The following is a 21,834-nucleotide window of genomic DNA, read 5'->3' on the forward strand; positions in this document are numbered from 1 at the left end:
GTGACCCAGTTAAAAATATAAAAAGTACTGGGGTGCCTGGGTGGCTCCGTCGGTTAAATGTCAGACACTTGATTTCGGCTCAGGTCACGATCTCACGGTTCATGAGATCAAGCCCCATGTTGGGCCCTGCACTGATCGCATGAGGCCTGCTTGGGATTCTCTATCTCCCTCTCTCTCTGCTCCCCTGTTCACACTCTCAAAATAGTTAACTTAAAATAAAATAAAATAAAATAAAATAAAATAAAATAAAAATAACATAACGTGAAGTGAAGTGAAGTGAAGTGAAATGAAATAAAATAAAATAAAGTGAAGTGAAGTGAAATGAAATGAAATGAAATAAAAAAAAATAAAATAAAATAATAAAATAAAGTGAAGTGAAATGAAATGAAATAAAATAAAGTGAAGTGAAGTGAAATGAAATGAAATAAAATAAAGTGAAGTGAAGTGAAATGAAATGAAATAAAATAAAGTGAAGTGAAGTGAAATGAAATAAAATGAAGTGAAGTGAAGTGAAATGAAATGAAATGAAATAAAATAAATAAATAAAATAAAATAAACATATTGAAAGTCCTCATCTTTGGGTAGAAGTAAATTCGTCTATGTTTCAAGAAGTTATTCCTCTGTGCACAGCCACATCAGCAAACCTTGTGGCTCTCTTTCATCACCCCGGTTAAGAGTTGACGACAGGTTTGCCACCAGATGAGTGGCCCCAACATAAAATCTTTGTGTGCCCCTCACGGAAGTGGTATATTGAGTGAAGGCTGGCCCGGTCCCAGCCCACTAGTTCTCTTGTTTCTTCTTTCACAAGAAACAAAACAGATCCATATGGCACCAACGCTAAGTGCTCAGTTTTAATTTTAATCACTTTGCTGCTATCACAGAAACAGCCGCGGCCAATTCGTTGCCATGTTGCATGGAGTCTTTTATCACTAAGCTTCCAGTCAGCAAACATGTATTGATATTTTAGTCTCTGTCGGGCACCACTAAGGGCATTGGGGACCCAGCAGTAGGTGAGATTGAAAGAGTCACCTGGAACAGTGCCGCCTGAGGTTTTGGGATCCAGTCATACATCAGACATAGAAGGTTTTAGGGGCGCCTGGGTGGATCAGTCAGTTAAGCATCGGACTTCGACCCAGGGCATGATCTCGTGGCTCATGGGTTCGAGCCTCGCGTCGGGCTCTGTGCTGACAGATCAGAGCCTGGAACCTGCTTCGGATTCTGTGTCTCCCTCTCTCTCTACCCCTGCCCCATTCATGCTGTCTCTCTCTCAAAAATAAAAACATTTAAAAAAAAATTTTTTTAAAGAAGTAGAAGATTTTAATGTTATTTCAGAACTTAAGACAATACGAGATAGTACATACCCTCTTGGCCAAAAATAAACTATTGAGGGGATATACTCTAGAAATGGGCAGACTGCTCATTGGCCTCATAAACTTCTTATGGTTCTTCAAAAACATTCCAGTCAGGGAGTGTTAAGGAAAATGTACCTTTTTATTTATTTTGAAAGAGACAGAGAGAGTGTGAGTGGGGGAGGCACGGAGAGAGGGAGACAGAGAATCCCAAGCAGGCTCCTTCAGGTCAGCGTGCAGGGCACGACCTGGGGCTTGAACTCGCGAACTGTGAGATCATGACCTGAGCCACAATCAAGAATTAGCTGCTTAACCGACTGAGCCACTCGGGCACCCCAGGAAATGTACCTTTTTTTTTTAAACGTTTATTTATTTTTAAGACAGAGAGAGAGCATGAACTGGGGAGGGTCAGAGAGAGAGGGAGACACAGAATCTGAAACAGGCTCCAGGCTCTGAGCTGTCAGCACAGAGCCCGACGCGGGGCTCGAACCCACGGACCGCGAGATCGTGACCTGAGCCGAAGTCAGCCGCTCAACCGACTGAGCCACCCAGGTGCCCCGGATATGTACCTTTTTAAAGGGGAGGTTTTCATAGCCTGATCCAGTAGATGTCAGTAATTGTGTTCATGTATGCAATACCCTGACAGGCCCTTTAGGAGAGCCAAAAAAGTGATCTTTCTCTCTCTTTTCCTCATACACACACACACACACACACACACCCATATCCTGCTCTCTAGCATTTTTCAGCAAGCGATAAGACATGTATTTAAATATTTACAATAGAATATTAAAGCGGCAAGTGCCCCGTGGGAACCTATGTAATGCAAGGGATTGCAGAGAAGGGGAGGAAGCGTGGAAGGAGGCGAGAGCCATAAAGAAAGGGACACCTTGGGTTGTGTGTTAAAGAATCGGGATACAATTGGCGCAAATAACAATTCAGGTGAAGAAATAAATGGAACAAGCCTCAGCAAAGAAGAGAGAGAGTAACACACTGACCTGTGTTATCAGAGTATGGAATATGAGACTTAAAAATCCAGAAGCGGTCAGATCATGAGAGGTCTCAAAAGTCAGACTAAGAAGCTGCATCAGCCACCGCAGAAGCACAGGGAAAATTTAGTACAGGGGTCAAAAAGAACATGTCCCCTGGGTAGGCGAATCTGTAACTCAGTGACGGGGGCAGGTGTAATGGTGGCACCCTCTTCCGGATAATTAGTTGCTTGTATTAGCTCTAAAGGGGCTACGTTTTTCCACTGCCTGAAAAGAAACGTGTTTACACATATCTTGATCCTCCTGATGGGAGCAGGATTGTTTCCTGCTTCAGGGTGGGCTCGTTGCTGAAACAACCTCAGGCGTTCCACGGCTTAATGCAATTGTTTCTGTTGCAGGTGAAGGCCCAGTGTGGCCGTTCTTCCCTGGTTGGCTTTCCTGACCACCTTTTTCAGGTTCCTGCCGTCTCATGGCTCTGCCTTGTCTGGATGCTGTCGTGTTTTCCTTCAGGTGTAAACAGGGAAAGACGGAAAATGGAGGGTCCTGTGGGGGAATGTTTGATGAGCCAGACCTGCGGTGGGGCCTGTGTTATTTCAACCCGCATTCCACCGGCCACGATTTCGCCACGGGTAAACCACACTTCAAGAGAGGCTGGGGAATGAAGCCTAGCCTTGTGCCCCGGAGGAAACAGGAAATGATTTGGTAAATGAACAGCTGGGATCTGCCTCATTTTCAAGCGGCGTTTGGTTTCATCCAGCACTGGGGCCTCACAGCTCACAACCAAACGCAAAGAAAGGTCTTTTTTCACAGTTAGGTACAAACAGTGTTGAAACGACAAACCTTCCTTACATGCAGGAAACAGTCACTGAATTCAGGGATTTTTCCAGATCATCAGTCCCTTTGATTCAAGACCAGCAGAAAACAAACAAACAAAAAACCCCCCAAAACAAAAACAAAACTATTCCTCCTCTGTTCTCCCTTCCCTCTGAAACATGTAAGATCTCCCACCTCTAAAATTCGACAACACTAATTTGGCAATTCACCCTTTACCTGTTACAACACCACCTTTTTTTTCTACTCTTATAATGGCATCCCTTATTTAAAGTGCCCGCAATGTACTTCATTTGTATCATTTAAAAGGGTGAAAAACATGTTTAAATGTCATTAGGCTTGTAGTTCATACCAGGAAAACAAGCTCATCAAATACTTTCATCAGGTAACACCTTTGATCAAGACAAGGTTTAATTAAACAAATCATTAGCTCTGAGACTTGATCAAAGCATAAATGTTAATGCACTGACTACTCTCGTCTTCTTCATATAATGAGCAGCGCAGACTAGCTCACTTCCAAAATCCCCTCTGACTCTTAACTTTCCATCCATTCCAAAGGGCAAGGTTGTGGGCCTTTTCAGCGGTACATCCGGGACCAGCATAAAGGTTCCCGGTTTCTAGTCCATTCTGATGCCCTGACCACAAATGAGGACAGTCTTGTGGCTCAAACAATCCCATCAGAGAGTTGTGGTCCACAGTCAGCGAGTGGTGATCGACTTGTTTGCTCAGAGACTGATGGCTGAAAATCTAGAGAGAGAGAGATTTTTAAAAATCAAGCCATTATTTCCCACCGATTCAAAAGCTCCCAAGAGTCGAAATTATATTTGAATAGTATTTGGATGGCTGCCTCAGAAAAACAACTTCAGGGAAATTTAGCAATTGTATATTTTGGCTCCTACAATTTTGAATATAGAACACACTGACAGAAGGCAGAAGGCTGGAAGAAGTGTCCACACATGTAGCACGTTCTAAACTAATGACTTAGTCTCATTTACGATTTATCATTCTGGAGGGTGTGTAGGCTAAAGATTTAAATTTTCTTCCAACTTAATAGGTTCTATGCCCTTATTATATTTGAAGTAAAGTTTCCAATGACTACAGAAAGAACGTGAAAATTGCTTTCTTTACAACTGTTACTATTTTCATATGAGATTAGGTATTCCAAGTAGAACATAATTGATTTTATTCATTCTTCTTATAATATGCTTTGGTTTATTCATTCATCCATCCATTGTGTCAGTGTTGGCTTTTTTTTTTTTCAGTTTTTATTTAAATTCCAATTCGTTAACATGCAGTGTAATATTAGTTTCAAGTGTAGACTTTAGCGAGTCAACATTTACATACAACACCCGGGGCTCATCACAAGTGCCCTCCTTAATCCCCATCACCCATTTAACCCTTCGCCCCCCCACCTCCCCTCTGGTAACTATTAATTTGTTCTCTACAGTTAAGAGTCTATTTCTTGAGTTGTCTCTCTTTTTTCCTTTGCTCATTTGTTTTGTTTAAGTTCCATGTATGAGTGCGATCATGTGTTAATTGTCTTTCTCTGACTTATTTCACTCAGCATAATGGCAAGATTTCATTATTTTATGGCTGAATAATATTCCATGAGATATTTTTTCAACTTTGTATATTATATATATAATATAAAACCTTCTTTATCCATTCATCTGTTGATGGACATTTGGGCTCTTTCCATACTTAGGCTATTGTAGATAGTGCTGCTACAAACATTGGGGTGCATGTAGCCCATCAAATTAGTAATTTTGTACCCTTTGGATGAATACATAGTAATGAAATTGCTACAATTAGCCACAGTGCGATTCCTGATAAAGTATCCTTAAAAACTTGTTTCCAGAAATAAAAAGATGCCTATTTCTAAACCCAGAAAACCATAATTTAATCAATTCATTGGACAGTTTCTCCAAAATATATTTACTCATAAGTAAGTAAAAGTAATTATATTTTAAGATGCTTTTAGAAGTTTGATTATTTTATTTAATGAAAACTAATGTTCCAATACTTCCAATTCTGACTGCATTAACTTGCAAAGTTGTATCATCATACTTTCATTTTTCAATTTAGTTTTATACCATTCTCAAAACTGCTAATGACCTAACTTTGTTTTCAAACTTCATTTTCGGACCGCAAACCCCTGCGAGTACACTAATTATTCTTCACATTTATATGGTCTTAAATTTTATAGATATTTTCCCACCATAATGAAAAAAAAATTTCTTAAAATTGGAGCCTAACCATCTTCCAGATTAGAATGATTTCCATGTGTTTGACACGGCCTCTTATCCATACACTCATAGTATTATTCAAAAAGCACGTTCGTCTTTCCTTTGGAAAGTGTTGAGAGTTTCCACGGAGGCTGATAAAATGAGCGATTCTGCACTGTGTGAGTTTGTGAGCTTTTTTTATTATTAGCATTGACTTCCAACTGACTTTCCGAGCTACACCTGGTACTGTTCTAACTTGGAATGCTGCTTCTTACTTGATAATTTGCACGTTTAAAATGTTAATCTTGTGTGTAAAAGGAATATTTAGTAGAAAGAGGCCAGCGTGATTTACTTGATAATATTTGGAAGTAAATAAGACATTAATGCTGAAGAAAAGGAATTATGAGTTTGCTTGATTTTAAATGTGAGATAACCCTTATTTTACTTCAATAGTAATTTGAGCACTCCCCCCCCCCCATTTTTTGGAAGGAGAGAAAGATTTTTTAATGGCCCACACTTTGCTAATTACTGAAAAACAGTCATTGGCTTATGTTACTTACTTCCCAGAGCATCTGACTGGACTTCATCCAAAATTGCAGAGACCACGTGAAAGACTACGGTAACATTTACCAACGAAGTTCATTGATTCAATCTCAGAAAAGTAAACACAGTTCCTCAGTGATGTTTCCTAGGTGTTACAATATGAATCTTAAGGAGGTATGATTAGGCCTAGTGGAACAACATCTGTGTGTTTGATGAAAAGGATTTTCATTACTCTAGGAGACTTGATTTGGCAAAAAAAAAAAAAAAAGTTTGAGTGAATTAAAAATTCCCTTACTTTGTCCCAACTTAACGTTTGCTCATGAAAGAAATTACTAGACTTAAAGAATGCATCATTGACTACACGCCAAGAGATCAGATTACCAAAATGTGGGTGAATGATGAGAAGTCAGTCGAAGCAAAGCAGTTCAGACTCTTCCCTCCATTTGCTCTCACCTGCTTGCGAAGCTGCTTCCTGACGGTAAGTGCCAAGAAACCACAGAGATCACATTGAAGGGACTATCACCAGGAATTATGAGTAGAAACTTCTAGCATAAAATTTGATCAAAAACCAATTCTATTCGTAAAAAAACACACTCGAATTCCTCGTTAAAAAATGTAAAAACATTTTATTTGGAAGTTTTATACAAATTTAGTATTTATTATCTTTCACTTGGTAGTTCTATTATAATTGTATAATATAAAGAAAATATAATGATTGCTTTCACCGAGACCCACATAAAATGTCCCCCAAATACCTCATATTCACCCAGTGTGCTCCATCATTATGCTCGGTTTTTTTTTTTTTCAACGTTTATTTATTTTTGGGACAGAGAGAGACAGAGCATGAACGGGGGAGGGGCAGAGAGAGAGGGAGACACAGAATCAGAAACAGGCTCCAGGCTCTGAGCCATCAGCCCAGAGCCCGACGCGGGGCTCGAACTCCCGGACCGCGAGATCGTGACCTGGCTGAAGTCGGACGCTTAACCGACTGCGCCACCCAGGCGCCCCTATGCTCGTTTTCTATGTGAGACACCGACACGGAGTCTGAAAGCCCAGTATACAGCTTGATAATGTCTAACGTGGGATTAGCCCATTTGAAAGAATACATGAATAAATACCTTCACCCAAAAATGGCCGAAAACTTCAAAAGAACCAGGAAAACACAATGACTTACATAAAGTCTACCTTTGCAGAACTTTTTATTATTATTTTTTTAATGTTTATTTTTGAGAGAGAGAGAGAAAGAGCACAAGCTGGGGAGGGGCAGAAAAAGAGAGGGAGACACAGAATCAGAAGGAGGCTCCAGGCTCCGAGCTGTCAGCACAAGAGCCCAATGAAGGGCTTGAACTCACAAACCGTGAGATCATGACCTGAGCCGAAGTCGGACGCGTCACCGACTGAGCCACCCAGGGGCCCCACAAACCTTTTTAAAGATAAAAGAGTTCCACCATATCGACAACACAAATCGGAAGACATCAAATAAACAGAGTGATCAAAAATGGCAGTTAAACTTCAATCCAAGCCATCATTGTAATCACAGGATTAGCCTGAGTAAATAGATATTAAAAGCCCAATAATTCCTTCATATACTAATCTGAGTTCCTTCTTTTTAGTAACGGCTCTATTGAGGAATTGGCCAAGCTTTTCTTCTGTTCATGTCTTATTTTTCCTTCAATATATCTGGCAAGACGAATCAGAGAGGGCATTTTTCCTTCATGTTCTCTAAAGGTCCACCATATAGGATCTTCTAGGGAAAGAATACAACAGCCAGCACACTGCTCTCTTAGAAAAAGCCAGGAGGGATCCCTAACCACGCCAACCCGAATGATACCAGACCTCAAAATGAACATGGAAAATGTACACGTAGGACATCAGAGGTGGGGCATCAACACAGAGTGTTACGAGCTATTTCCTGTAATGTCTGATCACGTTTACTACCTGGTTACAGAGAAGTTTCATTCCGGCAAATCAGGAATGCAATATATTGAGAATAATAGTGATCAGCAGCAAATATTTAATTCGGGGCATGAGGAAGTAAAAAAGGAGGAAGGGCATCTACTATATAGGCTGTTATAATAAGTAAGTCTAATAAACAATCAGTCGTCAAACATAGTAGATACACATTAAAACATGTTTGAAGCAAAATCTCTCAAGCAGCTAAGTGCTTGGAACCTTAAAACTTATTAAAATAGTAGTAGTTATTATAATTACTGCTACTGTTATTCATCTTTATTATACTATTGTTATAATAAGGGAAGTCATAGACACTGTATCTCCAGAAGTCTGAAATCCTTAATAAATACAGAGAGTTTATAGGAAAATATAACCTTATAATGGAATGCCCTTTATATTCAATTAAAAGGTAAAATGAAAATCTCGACTAGATAGCAGCTTCCATGATATCAAAACCACTTACGTCCCTTACTATCTTTGGTTATTTTCCTTAATTCCAACCCTGAAAAAATAAAGAATGCAGGACATTAAAATCAGATACATTGTATCTGGACTGAAATTTACATTTTACTAAGTGTATCCAAAAAAAACAAAACAAAACAATGTCTAGCATTATGTATGAACTCTGAACTATTAACATAATTTTGAATTATTATACAATTTAAAAAGTTGAACATTTAGAAAAGAATTACTCATAATACAACATGTATTTCACGTTCAAAACCATGGGTTATTATTCAGCTGTCAGTAGAGAATGGAATGCAACAATAAACATATTGCAACACCTTTACTTAAATTAGCTTAAAAATATCACATGGAATTAAAGCACTGTAGACACATACCCAGTCTACTGAGTCATAAAAGCAGTTGCTTGAACATCCAGAGCCACAGTAAGTAGTTACGTACAGCATAATACAGATATGTAATAACGATAAATATGTTATGTGAAACAACTTAATTGCTAGTTAACGAAGGATCCCTTTTAGGTTATTTTTGGCATGCTGCCAGAAGCTCGTCAAGGAACTGGACGGCAGGTTCTGCTAATTTACAGGCTCACAGCGTGGGGGACTCGGGAGTCTTCAAGTAGACGCGCGGTTAAAACGTAGGCTTGCTCATATATTCTTCCATCGTCTGAAAGAGAACGAGAAATTAGAACAAGAGCCCCTTCGACAGCCTTTAGCAGAATGTGAAACCTTTGTCATTCGTTTACTTCCTTATTGTTTGCGGTTTTTGAACAGAAGTTATCTAAACGGGGATGGACACCAATCTTTGCATTCTGATCAAGAACGGCGGTTCAAAGTTTGAGCGTAACGTGCATACGCATCCATGTGGCTGGAACTTAATAACTTTCCACGGAAAAGGCTACGCTTGATCCCATAAAAGAATGTCCGATAAGAGAAATTCTAAAGCAACAGCTGCCAATATGCCACTGTTGACTTCGGGTAAACGTGCCTAAATGATCATGAGCACCCACCTCCAGGCCCACGTAGTAGAGAAATCTCGACTGTATCTCTGTAACGTCAGAATTGCTACAGATACTGTGCAAATCATCTTTCTACGCTTGTTGGCAAGATATAAAAAGCACACACAAACTAGGATTCTTAAGGATTTCTTCCATGTATTTTGAAAAGGCTTTCCTCCAAAGTATGCGAACTTCCTTCATCCTCCTCACCAGTTAGCAAGTTTGTCAACATGCCAGAAGGCCATAATTTTTTTGCCACTACTTTTGAAGAAACGTTCGGCCAGATTCACAATTACAGGTAGAGTTGAAATACACCGTGATGGGCAAGCCCTTTACTATGCAAGATAAATGGGTTGTCTCTTGCATTCTCTTCTATTGTAGACTTATATATTTGTGTAACACAATGGCTCCTGTGTCGAATCAATACAAAAGTTCAAGGGGGCAGCCTTGGGGAAACGCTCCTGCCTCTTTCGTGCAAGCCCCAGTCAGTTCCATCAGTAGTGATCAAACTGTGCTTAACCTTGAACCTCAAGGTGCATAATTCACTTGCACCTGGCTGGGAAGACAATTGATCCTCATGGGCCAAACGGCAAGGCCATGGCTAAGCAATATCACTCAGAGGGAACCAAGGTTAGAAATCAGGCGTTCCAACGGGCTTTCACCAGCTCTGTTTAGAATTCCAGGGCTCCTATGCTGAAACACTTGCGCTTGGTCACCCACACTTCCTTATAAAGCTCTTACGCCTCCAGATGAGCACTGGCCAAGAGAAGCCCACACCCCCAGCCCTCTGCCCTGTCTGCATCTCCTCTTACAATTGCTGCCGGTGTCTTCAAACTTAGCAGGGCTATCACACTGGCCAGGGGCCCACGCCTGTCTTCTAGCACCTAGAGTTTATACCATTTGAAAAGGAATACAAAGTTGCAAATACAAAATTGGGTATGAAGTTGATTTAGAATGAGGAAGGCAGTAACAGATTATGCGTTTTTAAAGGACAAGCATCCCCAAATCCAGAACCATAGCCTAAGGTTTTCGTTCATTAAGTGTCTGACATGCTTCTATAATGTATTCACTGTATGGCTAACATGTGCTTTGCGGCTACGATATCTTACCTTTATAAATTCCACCACGTGAGCCTGCAGCCTCGGAAGGGGCTGGGGCCAGCAAAAGCCTCTGGAATTGTCACTTTGCCGGCTTCTAGTTATTGGCACCACCTCCCACCACTGGCTACCTCAGTCGGCTACAGACGACACTGACTGCCCTTTCTGGGCCATGCTGTTACTCAAGTTACATGAATCAATAGCGTACAAGGTTGGTATTTTCTTGAGCTTCCTGCTTTCAACGTTGGAACAGACACTCAAGGCTGGCACAACCTTAAAGAGCTCTGTGTTTCACAAGAGGACCAGGATCTGTCCCTCAGGACCCCTTCTTGCACCACCAAGTTTCTTGTGGATTTCGCACTGTACATACTGTAAGTTTTTACTGCTTTATGGCTTTGCTTAGCAGTTAACATGGGTTGTGGGTTTTGTTTTCGTCGTTGTTGTTGTTGTTTTAGAAGAGAGAGAGCGCACGCAGGGGAGGGGCAGAGAGGGAGAGAGGATCCCAAGCAGGCTTCATGCTCGGTGTGGAGCCCAAGGATCCCGGGATCATGACCTGAGCCAAGATCGGAAGTAGGACACTTAACTGACTGAGCCACCGAGGTACCCCAACGTGGGTTGTGCTTTTCAGGGTGACAATGTGGGGATGCACCTATGCCATTCTCATGCCTCCACGCATACACAGGCAAGGTATTCTCTCGCTTGAGCCAATGAGACACCATTTTGACTCGGGCTCCTCATTTTGTGGGGAAACCTCTTCTGTCCGTCGCCCCCACTGGTGATGCCAGGAATTGCAACCCCTGCAGGTAATAAGCTAACTACCTTCCTCTTTCAGTTTGTTTTCTTATCACTTCAAGCCACTGTCCACGGGTTGTCACCCACAAAATAAGATACCTCCAAAAGTCACCCCCAACCAATTAAACTGTTCTTTGCATTTTTTTATTAAAAAAAAATTTTTTTAACGTTTATTTATTTTTGAGAGAGGGAGAAACAGAGAATGAGCAGGGGAGGGGCAGAGAGAGAGAGAGAGAGAGAGAGACACAGAATCCGAAGCGGGCTCCGGGCTCTGAGCTGTCAGCACACAGCCCAACTCGAGGCTCGAACTCACGAACCGTAAGATCGTGACCCAAGCCGAAGTTGGACATTAACCGACTGAGCCACCCAGGTCCCCTAATCTGTTCTTTTTTAATCCATATCACTAACACCGAGCCCCAGGACACTCAGAATAATCTTTGAGCATTTGCAAATTTAAGACTCTGTGTCTTCTTACTAAATGTGCGAGGATGGCCTTTTTATTCTAAGAAACCTTTATTAATTAGGGGTCAGGGAAAGTTCTAGGGGCTAAAAGCGAAAGCAATGTTACAAAGGCCTCCCTTAACCTTTAGTAGCTAAAATATGTGCTTAGGTCCAAAGGACAGGGAAAAAAAGGAAGCAGTATTTTTTTTTTCTTTATGTAATTACAGGGCTTGTGCCTAGTCATTATACACTTTTCTGACCGGATATATACACAGCCCATTTTTCAGCCAGCTCCCCAAACGTTCACTGACTTAGCTGACGTACCCGGAGCCCAAGAGAATGCTGATAACGTTGTCTCTATTTGGCAGGTGCTGTTAGTCTACCCAGAGAGATTTAGAGGGCAGTCATGACATTGCCTGGTCACCATGGGGACACAGAGGCTAAACGGAGGGGCCCGTGAGCCCTGCCCATCAAGACCTTCCGCTCGATCAGCAAGAACGCCAACTACCAGTTAGCGTTTAATTGTGGAAGGGCTCTTTCTTGAAATAACCTGCTTCCCAGATTTCTGTGGAACTAGCAGCATCAGATGCACTCCCAGCTCTTTAAAACCCTGTATTTCTTCCAGAGCAGGAATTCAAAATAACCCAGATTGTGTCCTGGCCCCAGTTCAGAAAGCTGCAATTACCGTTAGTGCCCGAGACCCTGCTAAAAAGTCTCTTTCTCCCGCAAGTAGACTCCACAGTAAGGGCCCTGAGGATAGGGTTATAAATAACCCTTGGCATATTTTAAGAAAGGTTGTCCTGTGGAATTTCCAAACCCCTGATTTCTCAAGCACCTTGTAAAATTCCCTTCCTTTGGCGTTTGGAGAGAGCTAAGCAAACATCAGAAGGTTTAAATGCATTTCTTGCAGTGAGGACACCTCCAGAGGGAGATGAACCAGTCTCCTCAAAGGCACACGCGGATGCTTCCGGGCACCTACTCCAACAGGTGTCTTCCTCAGAGTCCATTCACCTGAGCTCTGCTTCCCCCCAGATGGGCTGGAATAAGTCATCAGCTCAGCGAGGTGCCAGAAAAGTTGCTGGGAGACCATGCCTGATGCTGTTTTATTAACCCAGTCTCTTATTTCTTGAACAGCAGGAAGAATGGCTTTAACGCCATTTTTTAAAAGAGAGCATGTAATCCTCTGGAATCTCATGACCTGCCATTGTGAGACAGGCAGGTGGAAAGACCCAGTGACGCTGTGGGAAGAAGTGCCTAGAGGTGGCCTGTGCTGGGGTTGGTGGGATCACCTCATTAGGAAGCCAAAGGTCAGCGGGGTGCCGTGCTCCCCGTCAGTGTCCTTGGGAGGAGTCAAGGGGCCGATGTAGGTAAGTTCCCTTATTAGGTGTGATGTATGGTGCAAATCTGCACTGCTTCTAGAAGCCCCACGTGGGACGTCTGGGTGGCTCAGTCGGTTGAGTGTCTGACTCTTGATTTCGCCTCAGGTCACCTTCCCGGAGTTGTGGGATCGAGCCCCACATTGGGCTCTGTGCTGAGCAGAGAGCCTGCTTGAGAGTCTCTCTCTCTCTCTCTCTCTCTCTCCCTGTGCCCTTCTCCCTTGCTCTCTCTCTCTCTCTCTCTCTCTCTTCCCCCCTCTGCCCCTCTCCCTCACTCATGGGCACTCTCTCTCTCTCTAAAATAAAAATAAAATAAAAGACCCACTGTATTTTATGTAAATATCACAGAGTCAGGAGCACGACCACATGGATGCTTCAGGGCCCATTTATACCTTGGCAAGCAAACCACAGGATTCCCAATTTATGTATGCAAATAGGTGCACACGTGCAGCCTCGCCAGGAGGTGTAAGGAATTTTAATTACAATGATAGATGCCATCTTCGATAATAAACTTCTAATATCCCTGGCAAACGGAGTGACAATGCACTGCTATTCTCCTTTCCCAGGGGAGCACAGATATTTTAATGAAAGTCTTTTTATACCTCTCGTTAAATGTCTGAAAAAAAAATAGCACCCAGCTTTTGGTTCCTTGTTGACAGTTGAGGGACCCTCACTAAAGAGCTCAGCCGCACACGAAAAGCCAAGACTCTGGAGCCCAAGTTCCTGGGTTCAACTCTCTATTCCACACTTCCCAGCTGTGTGACATCAGGCAGGTTGTGTAACCTCTCTGTGTCTCCGTTCACTCGCTTCTTAAAAGAGCGAACACTGGTAAGTTGCTTAAAAACCGCACCCCGCACAGCGTCAAGGCCTCAAGAAGTGTCGGCCAGCACACAATCATCATCGTCCCCATCGTTATCTGTCCCTGTTGTACTGACCTCCTGTAACATATCAGAATCTTCAATGGCTTTGACAGCAGATTTCTTGGACGTTTCCTGAATTTCTCCACCCATTATAAACTCGTCGAGGATAAAATAAGCCTTTTCGAAATTAAAGATAATATCCAGCTCGCAGACCTGGTCAGACAAAAACAAACGTGTCGGTGAACTTGCAGGAGCAGCAGGGGAAACACGTATCAGCCTCAAGCTTTTCCAGCAGCCACACCCAGGAGGCGCACCAAAGGGAAAACTATCAAATGGTATTCTAAGGACGGAAAAATAGAAGTGGGGAATCCCAGGCCCTGTAGCCAAAGTAAAACCACATTCTATTAAGCAGACCATGTCCTTAAATAATATTCTTTGACGTCACAACAAGAAATTTGAAACTCGGGAGAGGGATCGGGCAGCATGGCTCCTATTTCCACCTGCCCCGATGGAAGCCGAGTCCCCAGTGATGTCAGGCACGAGGGCCTCGCCTCCTTCCTCCGGCTCTCTGGTCCATAAGTCTGGGCTCCTAGCTACAGGACTATCAGCAGCTCACTCCTCAGAGGCAAATCAGCTCACCTGTGCTAATTTTTCTCAAAATTATGCCACAAGCCAGTGGTCCTCAAACTTCAGAACGCACTGAATCCACACGGAAGGCACCTGCTGGGCCCCCACCCTGAACGTTGGGATTTGGCGGGTCTGGGTAAGGCCCGAGAGTCTGCACGTGTGAGGGGTTCCCAGGCGATGCTAATGATGGAGGTCTGGGGACCACAGGGGGAGAACCACTGTCACAGACCAAAGCAGAGCCTAATAGATTTCGTGGTTCAAGTGAAGCCAGAGGCAAGAGAGCCGCCCCTCAGGATCCCAATAGGGCTTGTTTCCAATTCCCTGATTGGCCACGCTGGCACTCTCCTGGTGTTTTCCTTCTCACGTTTTCCTCAACTCCCCGACATCCCCATTCTTATTCCACACGCTCTGGAAGGTTGCTGCTAACCGCCAGTTTCTCGCCCTCTGCCCTCCGCCTCCTTTACCTCTCAGTAGCACTGGATACACTCCACCATGTCCCTCTTGAAAAATCTCTCCCTTGCTCCCTGACCTGGGCCATACCATTCAAGGCCTGTTCTTGCCCAACATCTCTCGTGATTCCTTCTCAGACTCGCTGGATGATTTATCTCCCCCGCTACTTTGCATTCGGTGAAGAAGTATTTCTGGAGGGGGGCTTGGGACACCAGCAAAATCAACACCGCTGCTTCAGGCCGTTTACCTTCTAGTGACCCACCTTCTTCTTCGGCATTGGCGTGTTTCATGAGAGCTTCTTCTCTTTGCGATACATATACTCTAGACAACCTCACAGACTCTCTATGGCTGTCTCGCCTCCAGGGTCCCATCACCTGGATGTGTAGCCCTGATCTCCTTCTGGAGCGAGTCCAATATCTTCACCTGCTCAGGAGACATGTCTGCCTGGACATTCCTCAGTCCAAGTCACCATCTGCCAAACTGAAGTTAAGCATATTCTCTTCCCCGCAGACCATTTTGCTTAGTAGCTGAAAGTTCGATCTGGGGCTTGACCGAATTCACTCCACAGCGCCACTGATTTCTCCCTCCCCGTCATTCTTTTCCCCCGCCTCGGGTCTCACGCCGCTCAGTCTGGTCATCAGTTCCTGTTGATTCCATCGTGTAAATAAACGACACCCCTTCGCCTCTTCTGTCTGCTACCCTTTCGCCGCCTTCTCTCAGGCCTGCAACCTCTCTCACCGAGGCCACTGCAGTGACCTGTTAGGTGGCGTCGGTCCCCACTCAAGGCCAACAATGACTAACGCTCTGCTAAAGCGCTGATCTCGTTCCTCTCCTGTGTAAGGTCTTATGTCCAGAACAAAGTTTTAATTCCTCTACACGCCTTTTGGGACTCTTTACCACCTAGCCTGGGCCCCCCTCTCTCTAGCTTCCTGTGTCAGCATCACCCCCGTGGTACAGCCACGGTCCACTGTGTTCTTTTATGCCTTTACCTTTGCACATATGAGCGAGTCCTGGGATACACCCCAGATGTCCTTTTCTTTACGCTGCTGGCAAAATGAAGCTCACTTTTCCAAGGCCAAACTCAAAAGTCAGGGGTCCAGAGATTCCACCAAAGCCTCTTTTCCCCCACTCAGATTTCACACCACTTGCTCTGTGTTCTCTCTTACATCTGTGGGCACTAGTGTATGCTTACTTATCGATCTCTCCCCCAGCACCGTGAGCTCAGGCACAGACCTCAGTCATCTTAATATCCCCGGTATCCAGCACATCATAGGATGCAGGACATATCTGTAGGATAAATGAGTCAGTCACTATTTAGGCCTTGTTTCTATGAGGCTGGGAATTAATGGGTTCCCAGATCACTGATTCTCTGATCCTACTGAGGGCTATAACGCTACATGAAGCGGATGTCAACGTTTTAGCAAACTGCTTCACGTATTTAGGGCTTAGGTCAATGAAGTTGCAGACTCTACGAGGTAAATCATTAGGTAACTATCACCACCATAAATGGCCAGCTCAGAAAAACTCTTCCAACTACCTGCAAAGGTCCTGGTCTCCTCCTTCACTAGAAAACAGCAGTAAGCGGGTAAATCCACAACAAGTGGGCGTATACATCTATGTCTACCTCCTCCCTCCCGCAACAGTCCGTCCGCCTCTCTGTCTGTTGTGACGGTGTGGAAATTCCACGTAGAAGTTGGAAAGAATGAGAGAGATTTCCATGGACAAATGGGGAAAGAACTCCAAGGTACATTTGGAGAGGGGAAGGAAAAGAAAGCAAGTTGCAGACTACCATGCGTAATGCAATCCCATTTAGAAATAAAACTGCGTATGTCTGGTTAAAGAAGACACAAGGAGCAAGCAGTTACCAGAGGTCAGTAGAGGCAGGAAGTCAGGAGTAACAGTAGCAAAAGCTGAGGAACCTCAGAGTTCAAGGCAGGCGTAGACAGGAATCGGAGACAGACGGGAGCCTCATTAGGAGACACCAGCAGCTGGGATCCTGCAAGGTGAACCTGGCAGATACTAATGCAAGTTTTTCAGGAACGTCTCAAACCCCACTCGCAGACAGCCATGGGGGTGGTTAATTGACTGCATCTAGTTTCAAGGGAAGGGAATAAAGTCGCAGGCACGCAAAGTCGACAGAGAACACACACGCGCAGGCACACACACACACACACACACATACACACACACACACACACAGAGCAGCAACTTGGATGTACAGTGACTATCTCTAGGTTATAAGGAAACAGGTGTACAAGTTCTATGGGAACTGTAGGGAGTGTCACATATGAGCAACGATTTTGTATACAGCAACTCCAAAATCCTACTTCTATGGTTATTCTTTGAGCCTAACCGCAAGGGGTTACTGTATCTGAGAGCAGAAATAGGAAACACCTCCCGGAGCACCCTAGACCAAATGCAGGTTTCTTCAGCAAACTGCCCAATTACTCAAATACTGGTGATTCCACTTAAGGGTACTGTCCCAGTACATCAGGAATGTGCCCTCGATGCTTAAATTACCGCATTTCATCTATTATGTAAAAATAAATGGTTTCCGTGCTTATAAACACGTGAGCATCTGAATTTTTTTTTCACATTTTCTTGTGTATATATAGACTCTGGAAGAAAGCTTCTAAGAAGGCAGAAACAGTGATAATTTAATTTCACCCTTGATCTCTTAGCCTGTGCTTTAATTCGGCTTGAGGGTCTTCTCTTAGAGCAGGATACATGACTTCGTAAGATTATTTCTGACATTTCATTAACTAAATACTTTTGGATAGAGTCTAAGAAGAGCCTTCTCTTACTGAATTCTGTTCTAAAGTAAGTACAAAAAGTTTAAATTACATATAGCAAATGTATAAAACCATATATAAAATAATACAGTTTAAGGTACAACGACATAGCAATTGACAGTTTATAAAGTATTGTCGATCACACTGTCTCTTTGATCCCCACAACAGCCCCATGAGATTAGCAAAGTAAATATTTCTGTTGACCTTTTGGAGTGTTATTTTCTTATCTGTGAAATTAGAGATCTATCACAAGCCCAATCACGGGTCTGGTTAGTGGGTGACTGGGCACCACTCACTCAGGAACTAGCAGGACTCAGAGCCTTCCTCCTCCTAGAAGAAAACTTCCTAAATCAAGATCAAGCCTCTTTGGCATAGCAACACCCATACCCTCTGAGCACATCAGCAAAAACTCACACCACAGCCTGTAATGGGAAAATACGGCAGGTGGCTAAATCCTCAAACAGACTTTTATCTACTCTAAGACTCTGGGGCATCTCTTCGTAGCCTCTGTAAATTGGGGTTAATGCTGTTTACGGAAGATTGAAAGATTAACTAGTTAATCCGTGTAAGTCTCCCTGGAATGGAAAAATGCTCAAAAAATACATAAGTTAGTAGCCAGAGAGTTTGATTGATCTGCCATAGGAAGGTAATATTTTCCACTGTTGTAAGAGAAACACAGTACAAAGTTTTCTCTTGGATAATATCAAGGGCAGAATTCAAGGAAACCTTCAGTATTAACAAAGAAAAAAAGAGTGCCAAAGAGAAATAGATTATTCCTGAGATGATGTCAATGAGAATCAGTACTGGTAGCCTTTGCTCATCACAGTTAATTAATAAGAACTGAACACCTACTGGGCACATAGCCTTGAATTGCTCTTAGCTGCTCTTAGCTTAATAAAAGATTCATTGAATTTTTTAGTGAATTAAATTTTGGTCCGTGGCAAAGACAGAGCTTCTAAAGGTACGCCACAATAGGATGAAAAATTAATGTTAGAGAAATGGGAATTCATTCGGATTCTCCTTATATCTTAACTGAGCTTAGCATTGGTGAAGGTGATTTAGATTGTCTTAAGAAAGCAATGTGTCGTGATAAGACTAAGACCGAGATTTAACCCCAATTCACGTTATCACAGTTGGGTAAATCTAGGAAAACATATAGTTCAAACCAGAGTGCAGAAATTAGGGGCAGAAGGAACTAAGGAAGCCTGGGCCTCACAAAAACTCCTGCAGGCCTTTACAAAAGGCCAGGTCTGCAGTGGATTTCAAAATGTCAGACTTCATTTGAATAATGGAAAGCATAGATTTAACTAATCTCAAGTTTGAAAACATGCTATTATATGTTTGCAAATCTCTCTTTAAAAAAAATGAAAACCCATGGGGGGAGGGGAAGGAAAAAAAAAAAAAAGAGGTCAGAGAGGGAGAGAGCCAAAGCATAAGAGACTCTTAAAAACTGAGAACAAACTGAGGGTTGATGGGGGGTGGGAGGGAGAGGAGGGTGGGTGATGGGTATTGAGGAGGGCACCTGTGGGGATGAGCCCTGGGTGTTGTATGGAAACCAATTTGACAATAAATTTCACATATTGAAAAATAAATAAATAAATAAATAAATAAAAACTTCGAGAAAACCTAAGAGGAAGAGAAGGAAAAATGGTCTGCCTGTCTTACTCTGTATACTGACCAACAACCTGAATCTCTGAAGCAACATTAAAGGTCATCTTCTAACATCATTTATAAAGGGAATAAAGGAGAGTCAAAAGGATACAGGGAGGGAGGGAGAGAAAATTCTTTCAAAAACCTTTCAAGTGCTCACGCTGGTGAAAATCGTTGCAAGAAATCTGATAAAACCCCAACCAGTACCGCACACGCTACTCATTCCATTGGACAGAGAACAAAATGTCTTATGGAAGCAAACTCTCCCAACAACGCTTAATAAAAACCAGCGGGCAGGGGAATGGGGAAGAGAACATTACTGAGAGAAAACACTCCAAATCCAATGACTTAATTTCTTGAGACTGTGAACTGGATGACATGTTTCTGGAACATTTGCTAAAATCTGGCCCAGAGTTGCTTACACGTGTTGAAAAATCAAACGACTGGGGCGCCTGGGTGGCGCAGTCGGTTAAGCGTCCGACTTCAGCCAGGTCACGATCTCGCGGTCCGGGAGTTCGAGCCCCGCGTCGGGCTCTGGGCTGATGGCTCGGAGCCTGGAGCCTGTTTCCGATTCTGTGTCTCCCTCTCTCTCTGCCCCTCCCCTGTTCACGCTCTGTCTCTCTCTGTCCCAAAAATAAATAAACGTTGAAAAAAAAAATTTTTTAAAAAAAAGAAAAATCAAACGACTAAGTCCTAGGTCATGATCTCAAGAGATGTGCTGTTTGGGGGCCACACAAACCCTGCACAAGTTACGGGCAATACCGGGCTGTTCCATGTTGCTGGGGCACTGAGCACATCAGGGATAAAAAGAGAAAAGCAAGAAGGTCAGAGAAGTGGCCTGGGATGGATGTTTAGAAAGCTCACGTGCCAGGCTCCAATGTTTGGCTGTTACTCATTATAGACGATGGAAAGTGACTGAGGACGTCTGTCACCCTGGATCTGTGCATTGCAAGGAAGATGGCAACTGACAAGCCAGGAAAGGGAGGCAGAGATGAGTCCAGAGGCAGAAAGGGCCAGAGGTGAGGTCTCAATGGAAAGGAAAACTGCCATCCCAAGTAAACCTGTACCGGGTGGGAGTGGGAGCAAAGAGATGGACCGTAGTCCAATCGGAATAGACAAAGGCCGCCTTTAGCAAAGCGTGGAGAAAGAAGAAAGAAGGAAGCATTGGAGGATCCCGGGACACAATAGACTCAATCACAAGACAGAACAGGTTTGCAGAAGGTGACTGTAGTTCTTGACGTGTTGAGGCTGAGATGGTTGTAAGAAGAAAACAAAAGACTGAGACGGCTGTGGGAAGCCCAGTGAAGACCGTCCTCAGCAGAGTGCAAGAGAGCCATAGGGTCATGGATTCTGGAAGCGACAGGCAGACATTCAAGGAGAGTAGAAAGGGCAGGGCGAGGAAGGGAGCTGGGGGCAGAAACCAAGGAGGGGCCTTTAGAAACGGGATGAGAATCAGAACTCGGGGCTGTGGCAAAATAAAGAGGTGTGGTGACGAGCAAGGATCCAGCACTGCAGGGAGGTGAGCAGGTGAAGATTTAAGAAGCATCACTGGTGTTGACCATTAGGAAGGGGCCGGCGGTAACTCTGTGATCTCCTTGGAGCAGGAAAGGTGGAACCCAAGCTCTAAGCGGCCCCAGAGCACATGGGTTCTGAGGACGCTGCCCCTTGTGTATGGAATCCTACTTGGCAATAAATGCATGGAGACTAAATAACAATAGGAAGGAAAGGGATTTGGGTTTTCTCTTGTTGATTTGTTTGGCATTTTTTTAACATATAAAGAATATAAAAGAACACTTGGAACGTAGTAAAAGAAGCTGGAGAGGGGATGGAAAAGTCAAAACAGAAGGGAGATGACAGTCAATGAAGAATGAGAAGGAAAAGATCGAGGAATCCTTCACCACTAAACTCCAGTTCATTGAACAGGGTCTCTAGTGCGGTTGTGGTCTGAAGACAGAGACACGGCCTGCCTCTTGAAAGCTGTGGGTCTTTTGTTTACAAAGAATCATGGGAAGTGGGGGAACGCCTCACATTCTGGACCCTGCACCCATGCAATTCATGCTTTAGACTTGAGAGGGAGAAGCAATGCAAGGAAAGATAGCACTGGTGTAAGAACTGAAATAGGGACTGATTCTGAATAGACGAGAACAACACTTACGTTTCCAAAGTATTTGTCCAGCAGCTCCACGTAACGATGCACAATCTCTAGCGTCAAGAGCTCATTGTCCTGATTTTCGACTGCGCAGCAAAAATATAAACTAGCATACCTTGGAGAGAAAAAAAGAAAGGAAGGAAGGAAGAAAGGAAGGAAGGAAGGAAGGAAGGAAGGAAAGAAAGAAAGAAAGAAAGAAAGAAAGAAAGAAAGAAAGAAAGAAAGAAAGAAAAGTAAAATATGATGACACA

General features: G+C 43.4%; 1 protein-coding gene across 2 annotated transcripts in view; it reads right to left on the reverse strand.

The window, feature by feature from the left end:
- Window positions 1–7,931: 7,931 nt before the first annotated feature.
- AP1S3 (adaptor related protein complex 1 subunit sigma 3) overlaps window positions 7,932–21,834 on the reverse strand; it is a 58,908-nt gene continuing 45,005 nt past the window's right edge. For both annotated transcript variants that reach the window (XM_043577978.1, XM_043577979.1), the window contains exons 3-5: window positions 21,590–21,698; window positions 13,991–14,128; window positions 7,932–9,018 (exon numbers count right to left, since the gene is read on the reverse strand). In XM_043577978.1, coding sequence (XP_043433913.1) covers window positions 8,983–9,018; window positions 13,991–14,128; window positions 21,590–21,698 — 283 coding nt within the window. In that variant the 3' untranslated portion in view covers window positions 7,932–8,982. The remainder of the gene's footprint in view (window positions 9,019–13,990; window positions 14,129–21,589; window positions 21,699–21,834) is intronic.

The sequence above is a fragment of the Prionailurus bengalensis genome, chromosome C1 (assembly GCF_016509475.1).
Source record: "Prionailurus bengalensis isolate Pbe53 chromosome C1, Fcat_Pben_1.1_paternal_pri, whole genome shotgun sequence".
Classification (NCBI taxonomy): Eukaryota; Metazoa; Chordata; class Mammalia; order Carnivora; family Felidae; genus Prionailurus; species Prionailurus bengalensis.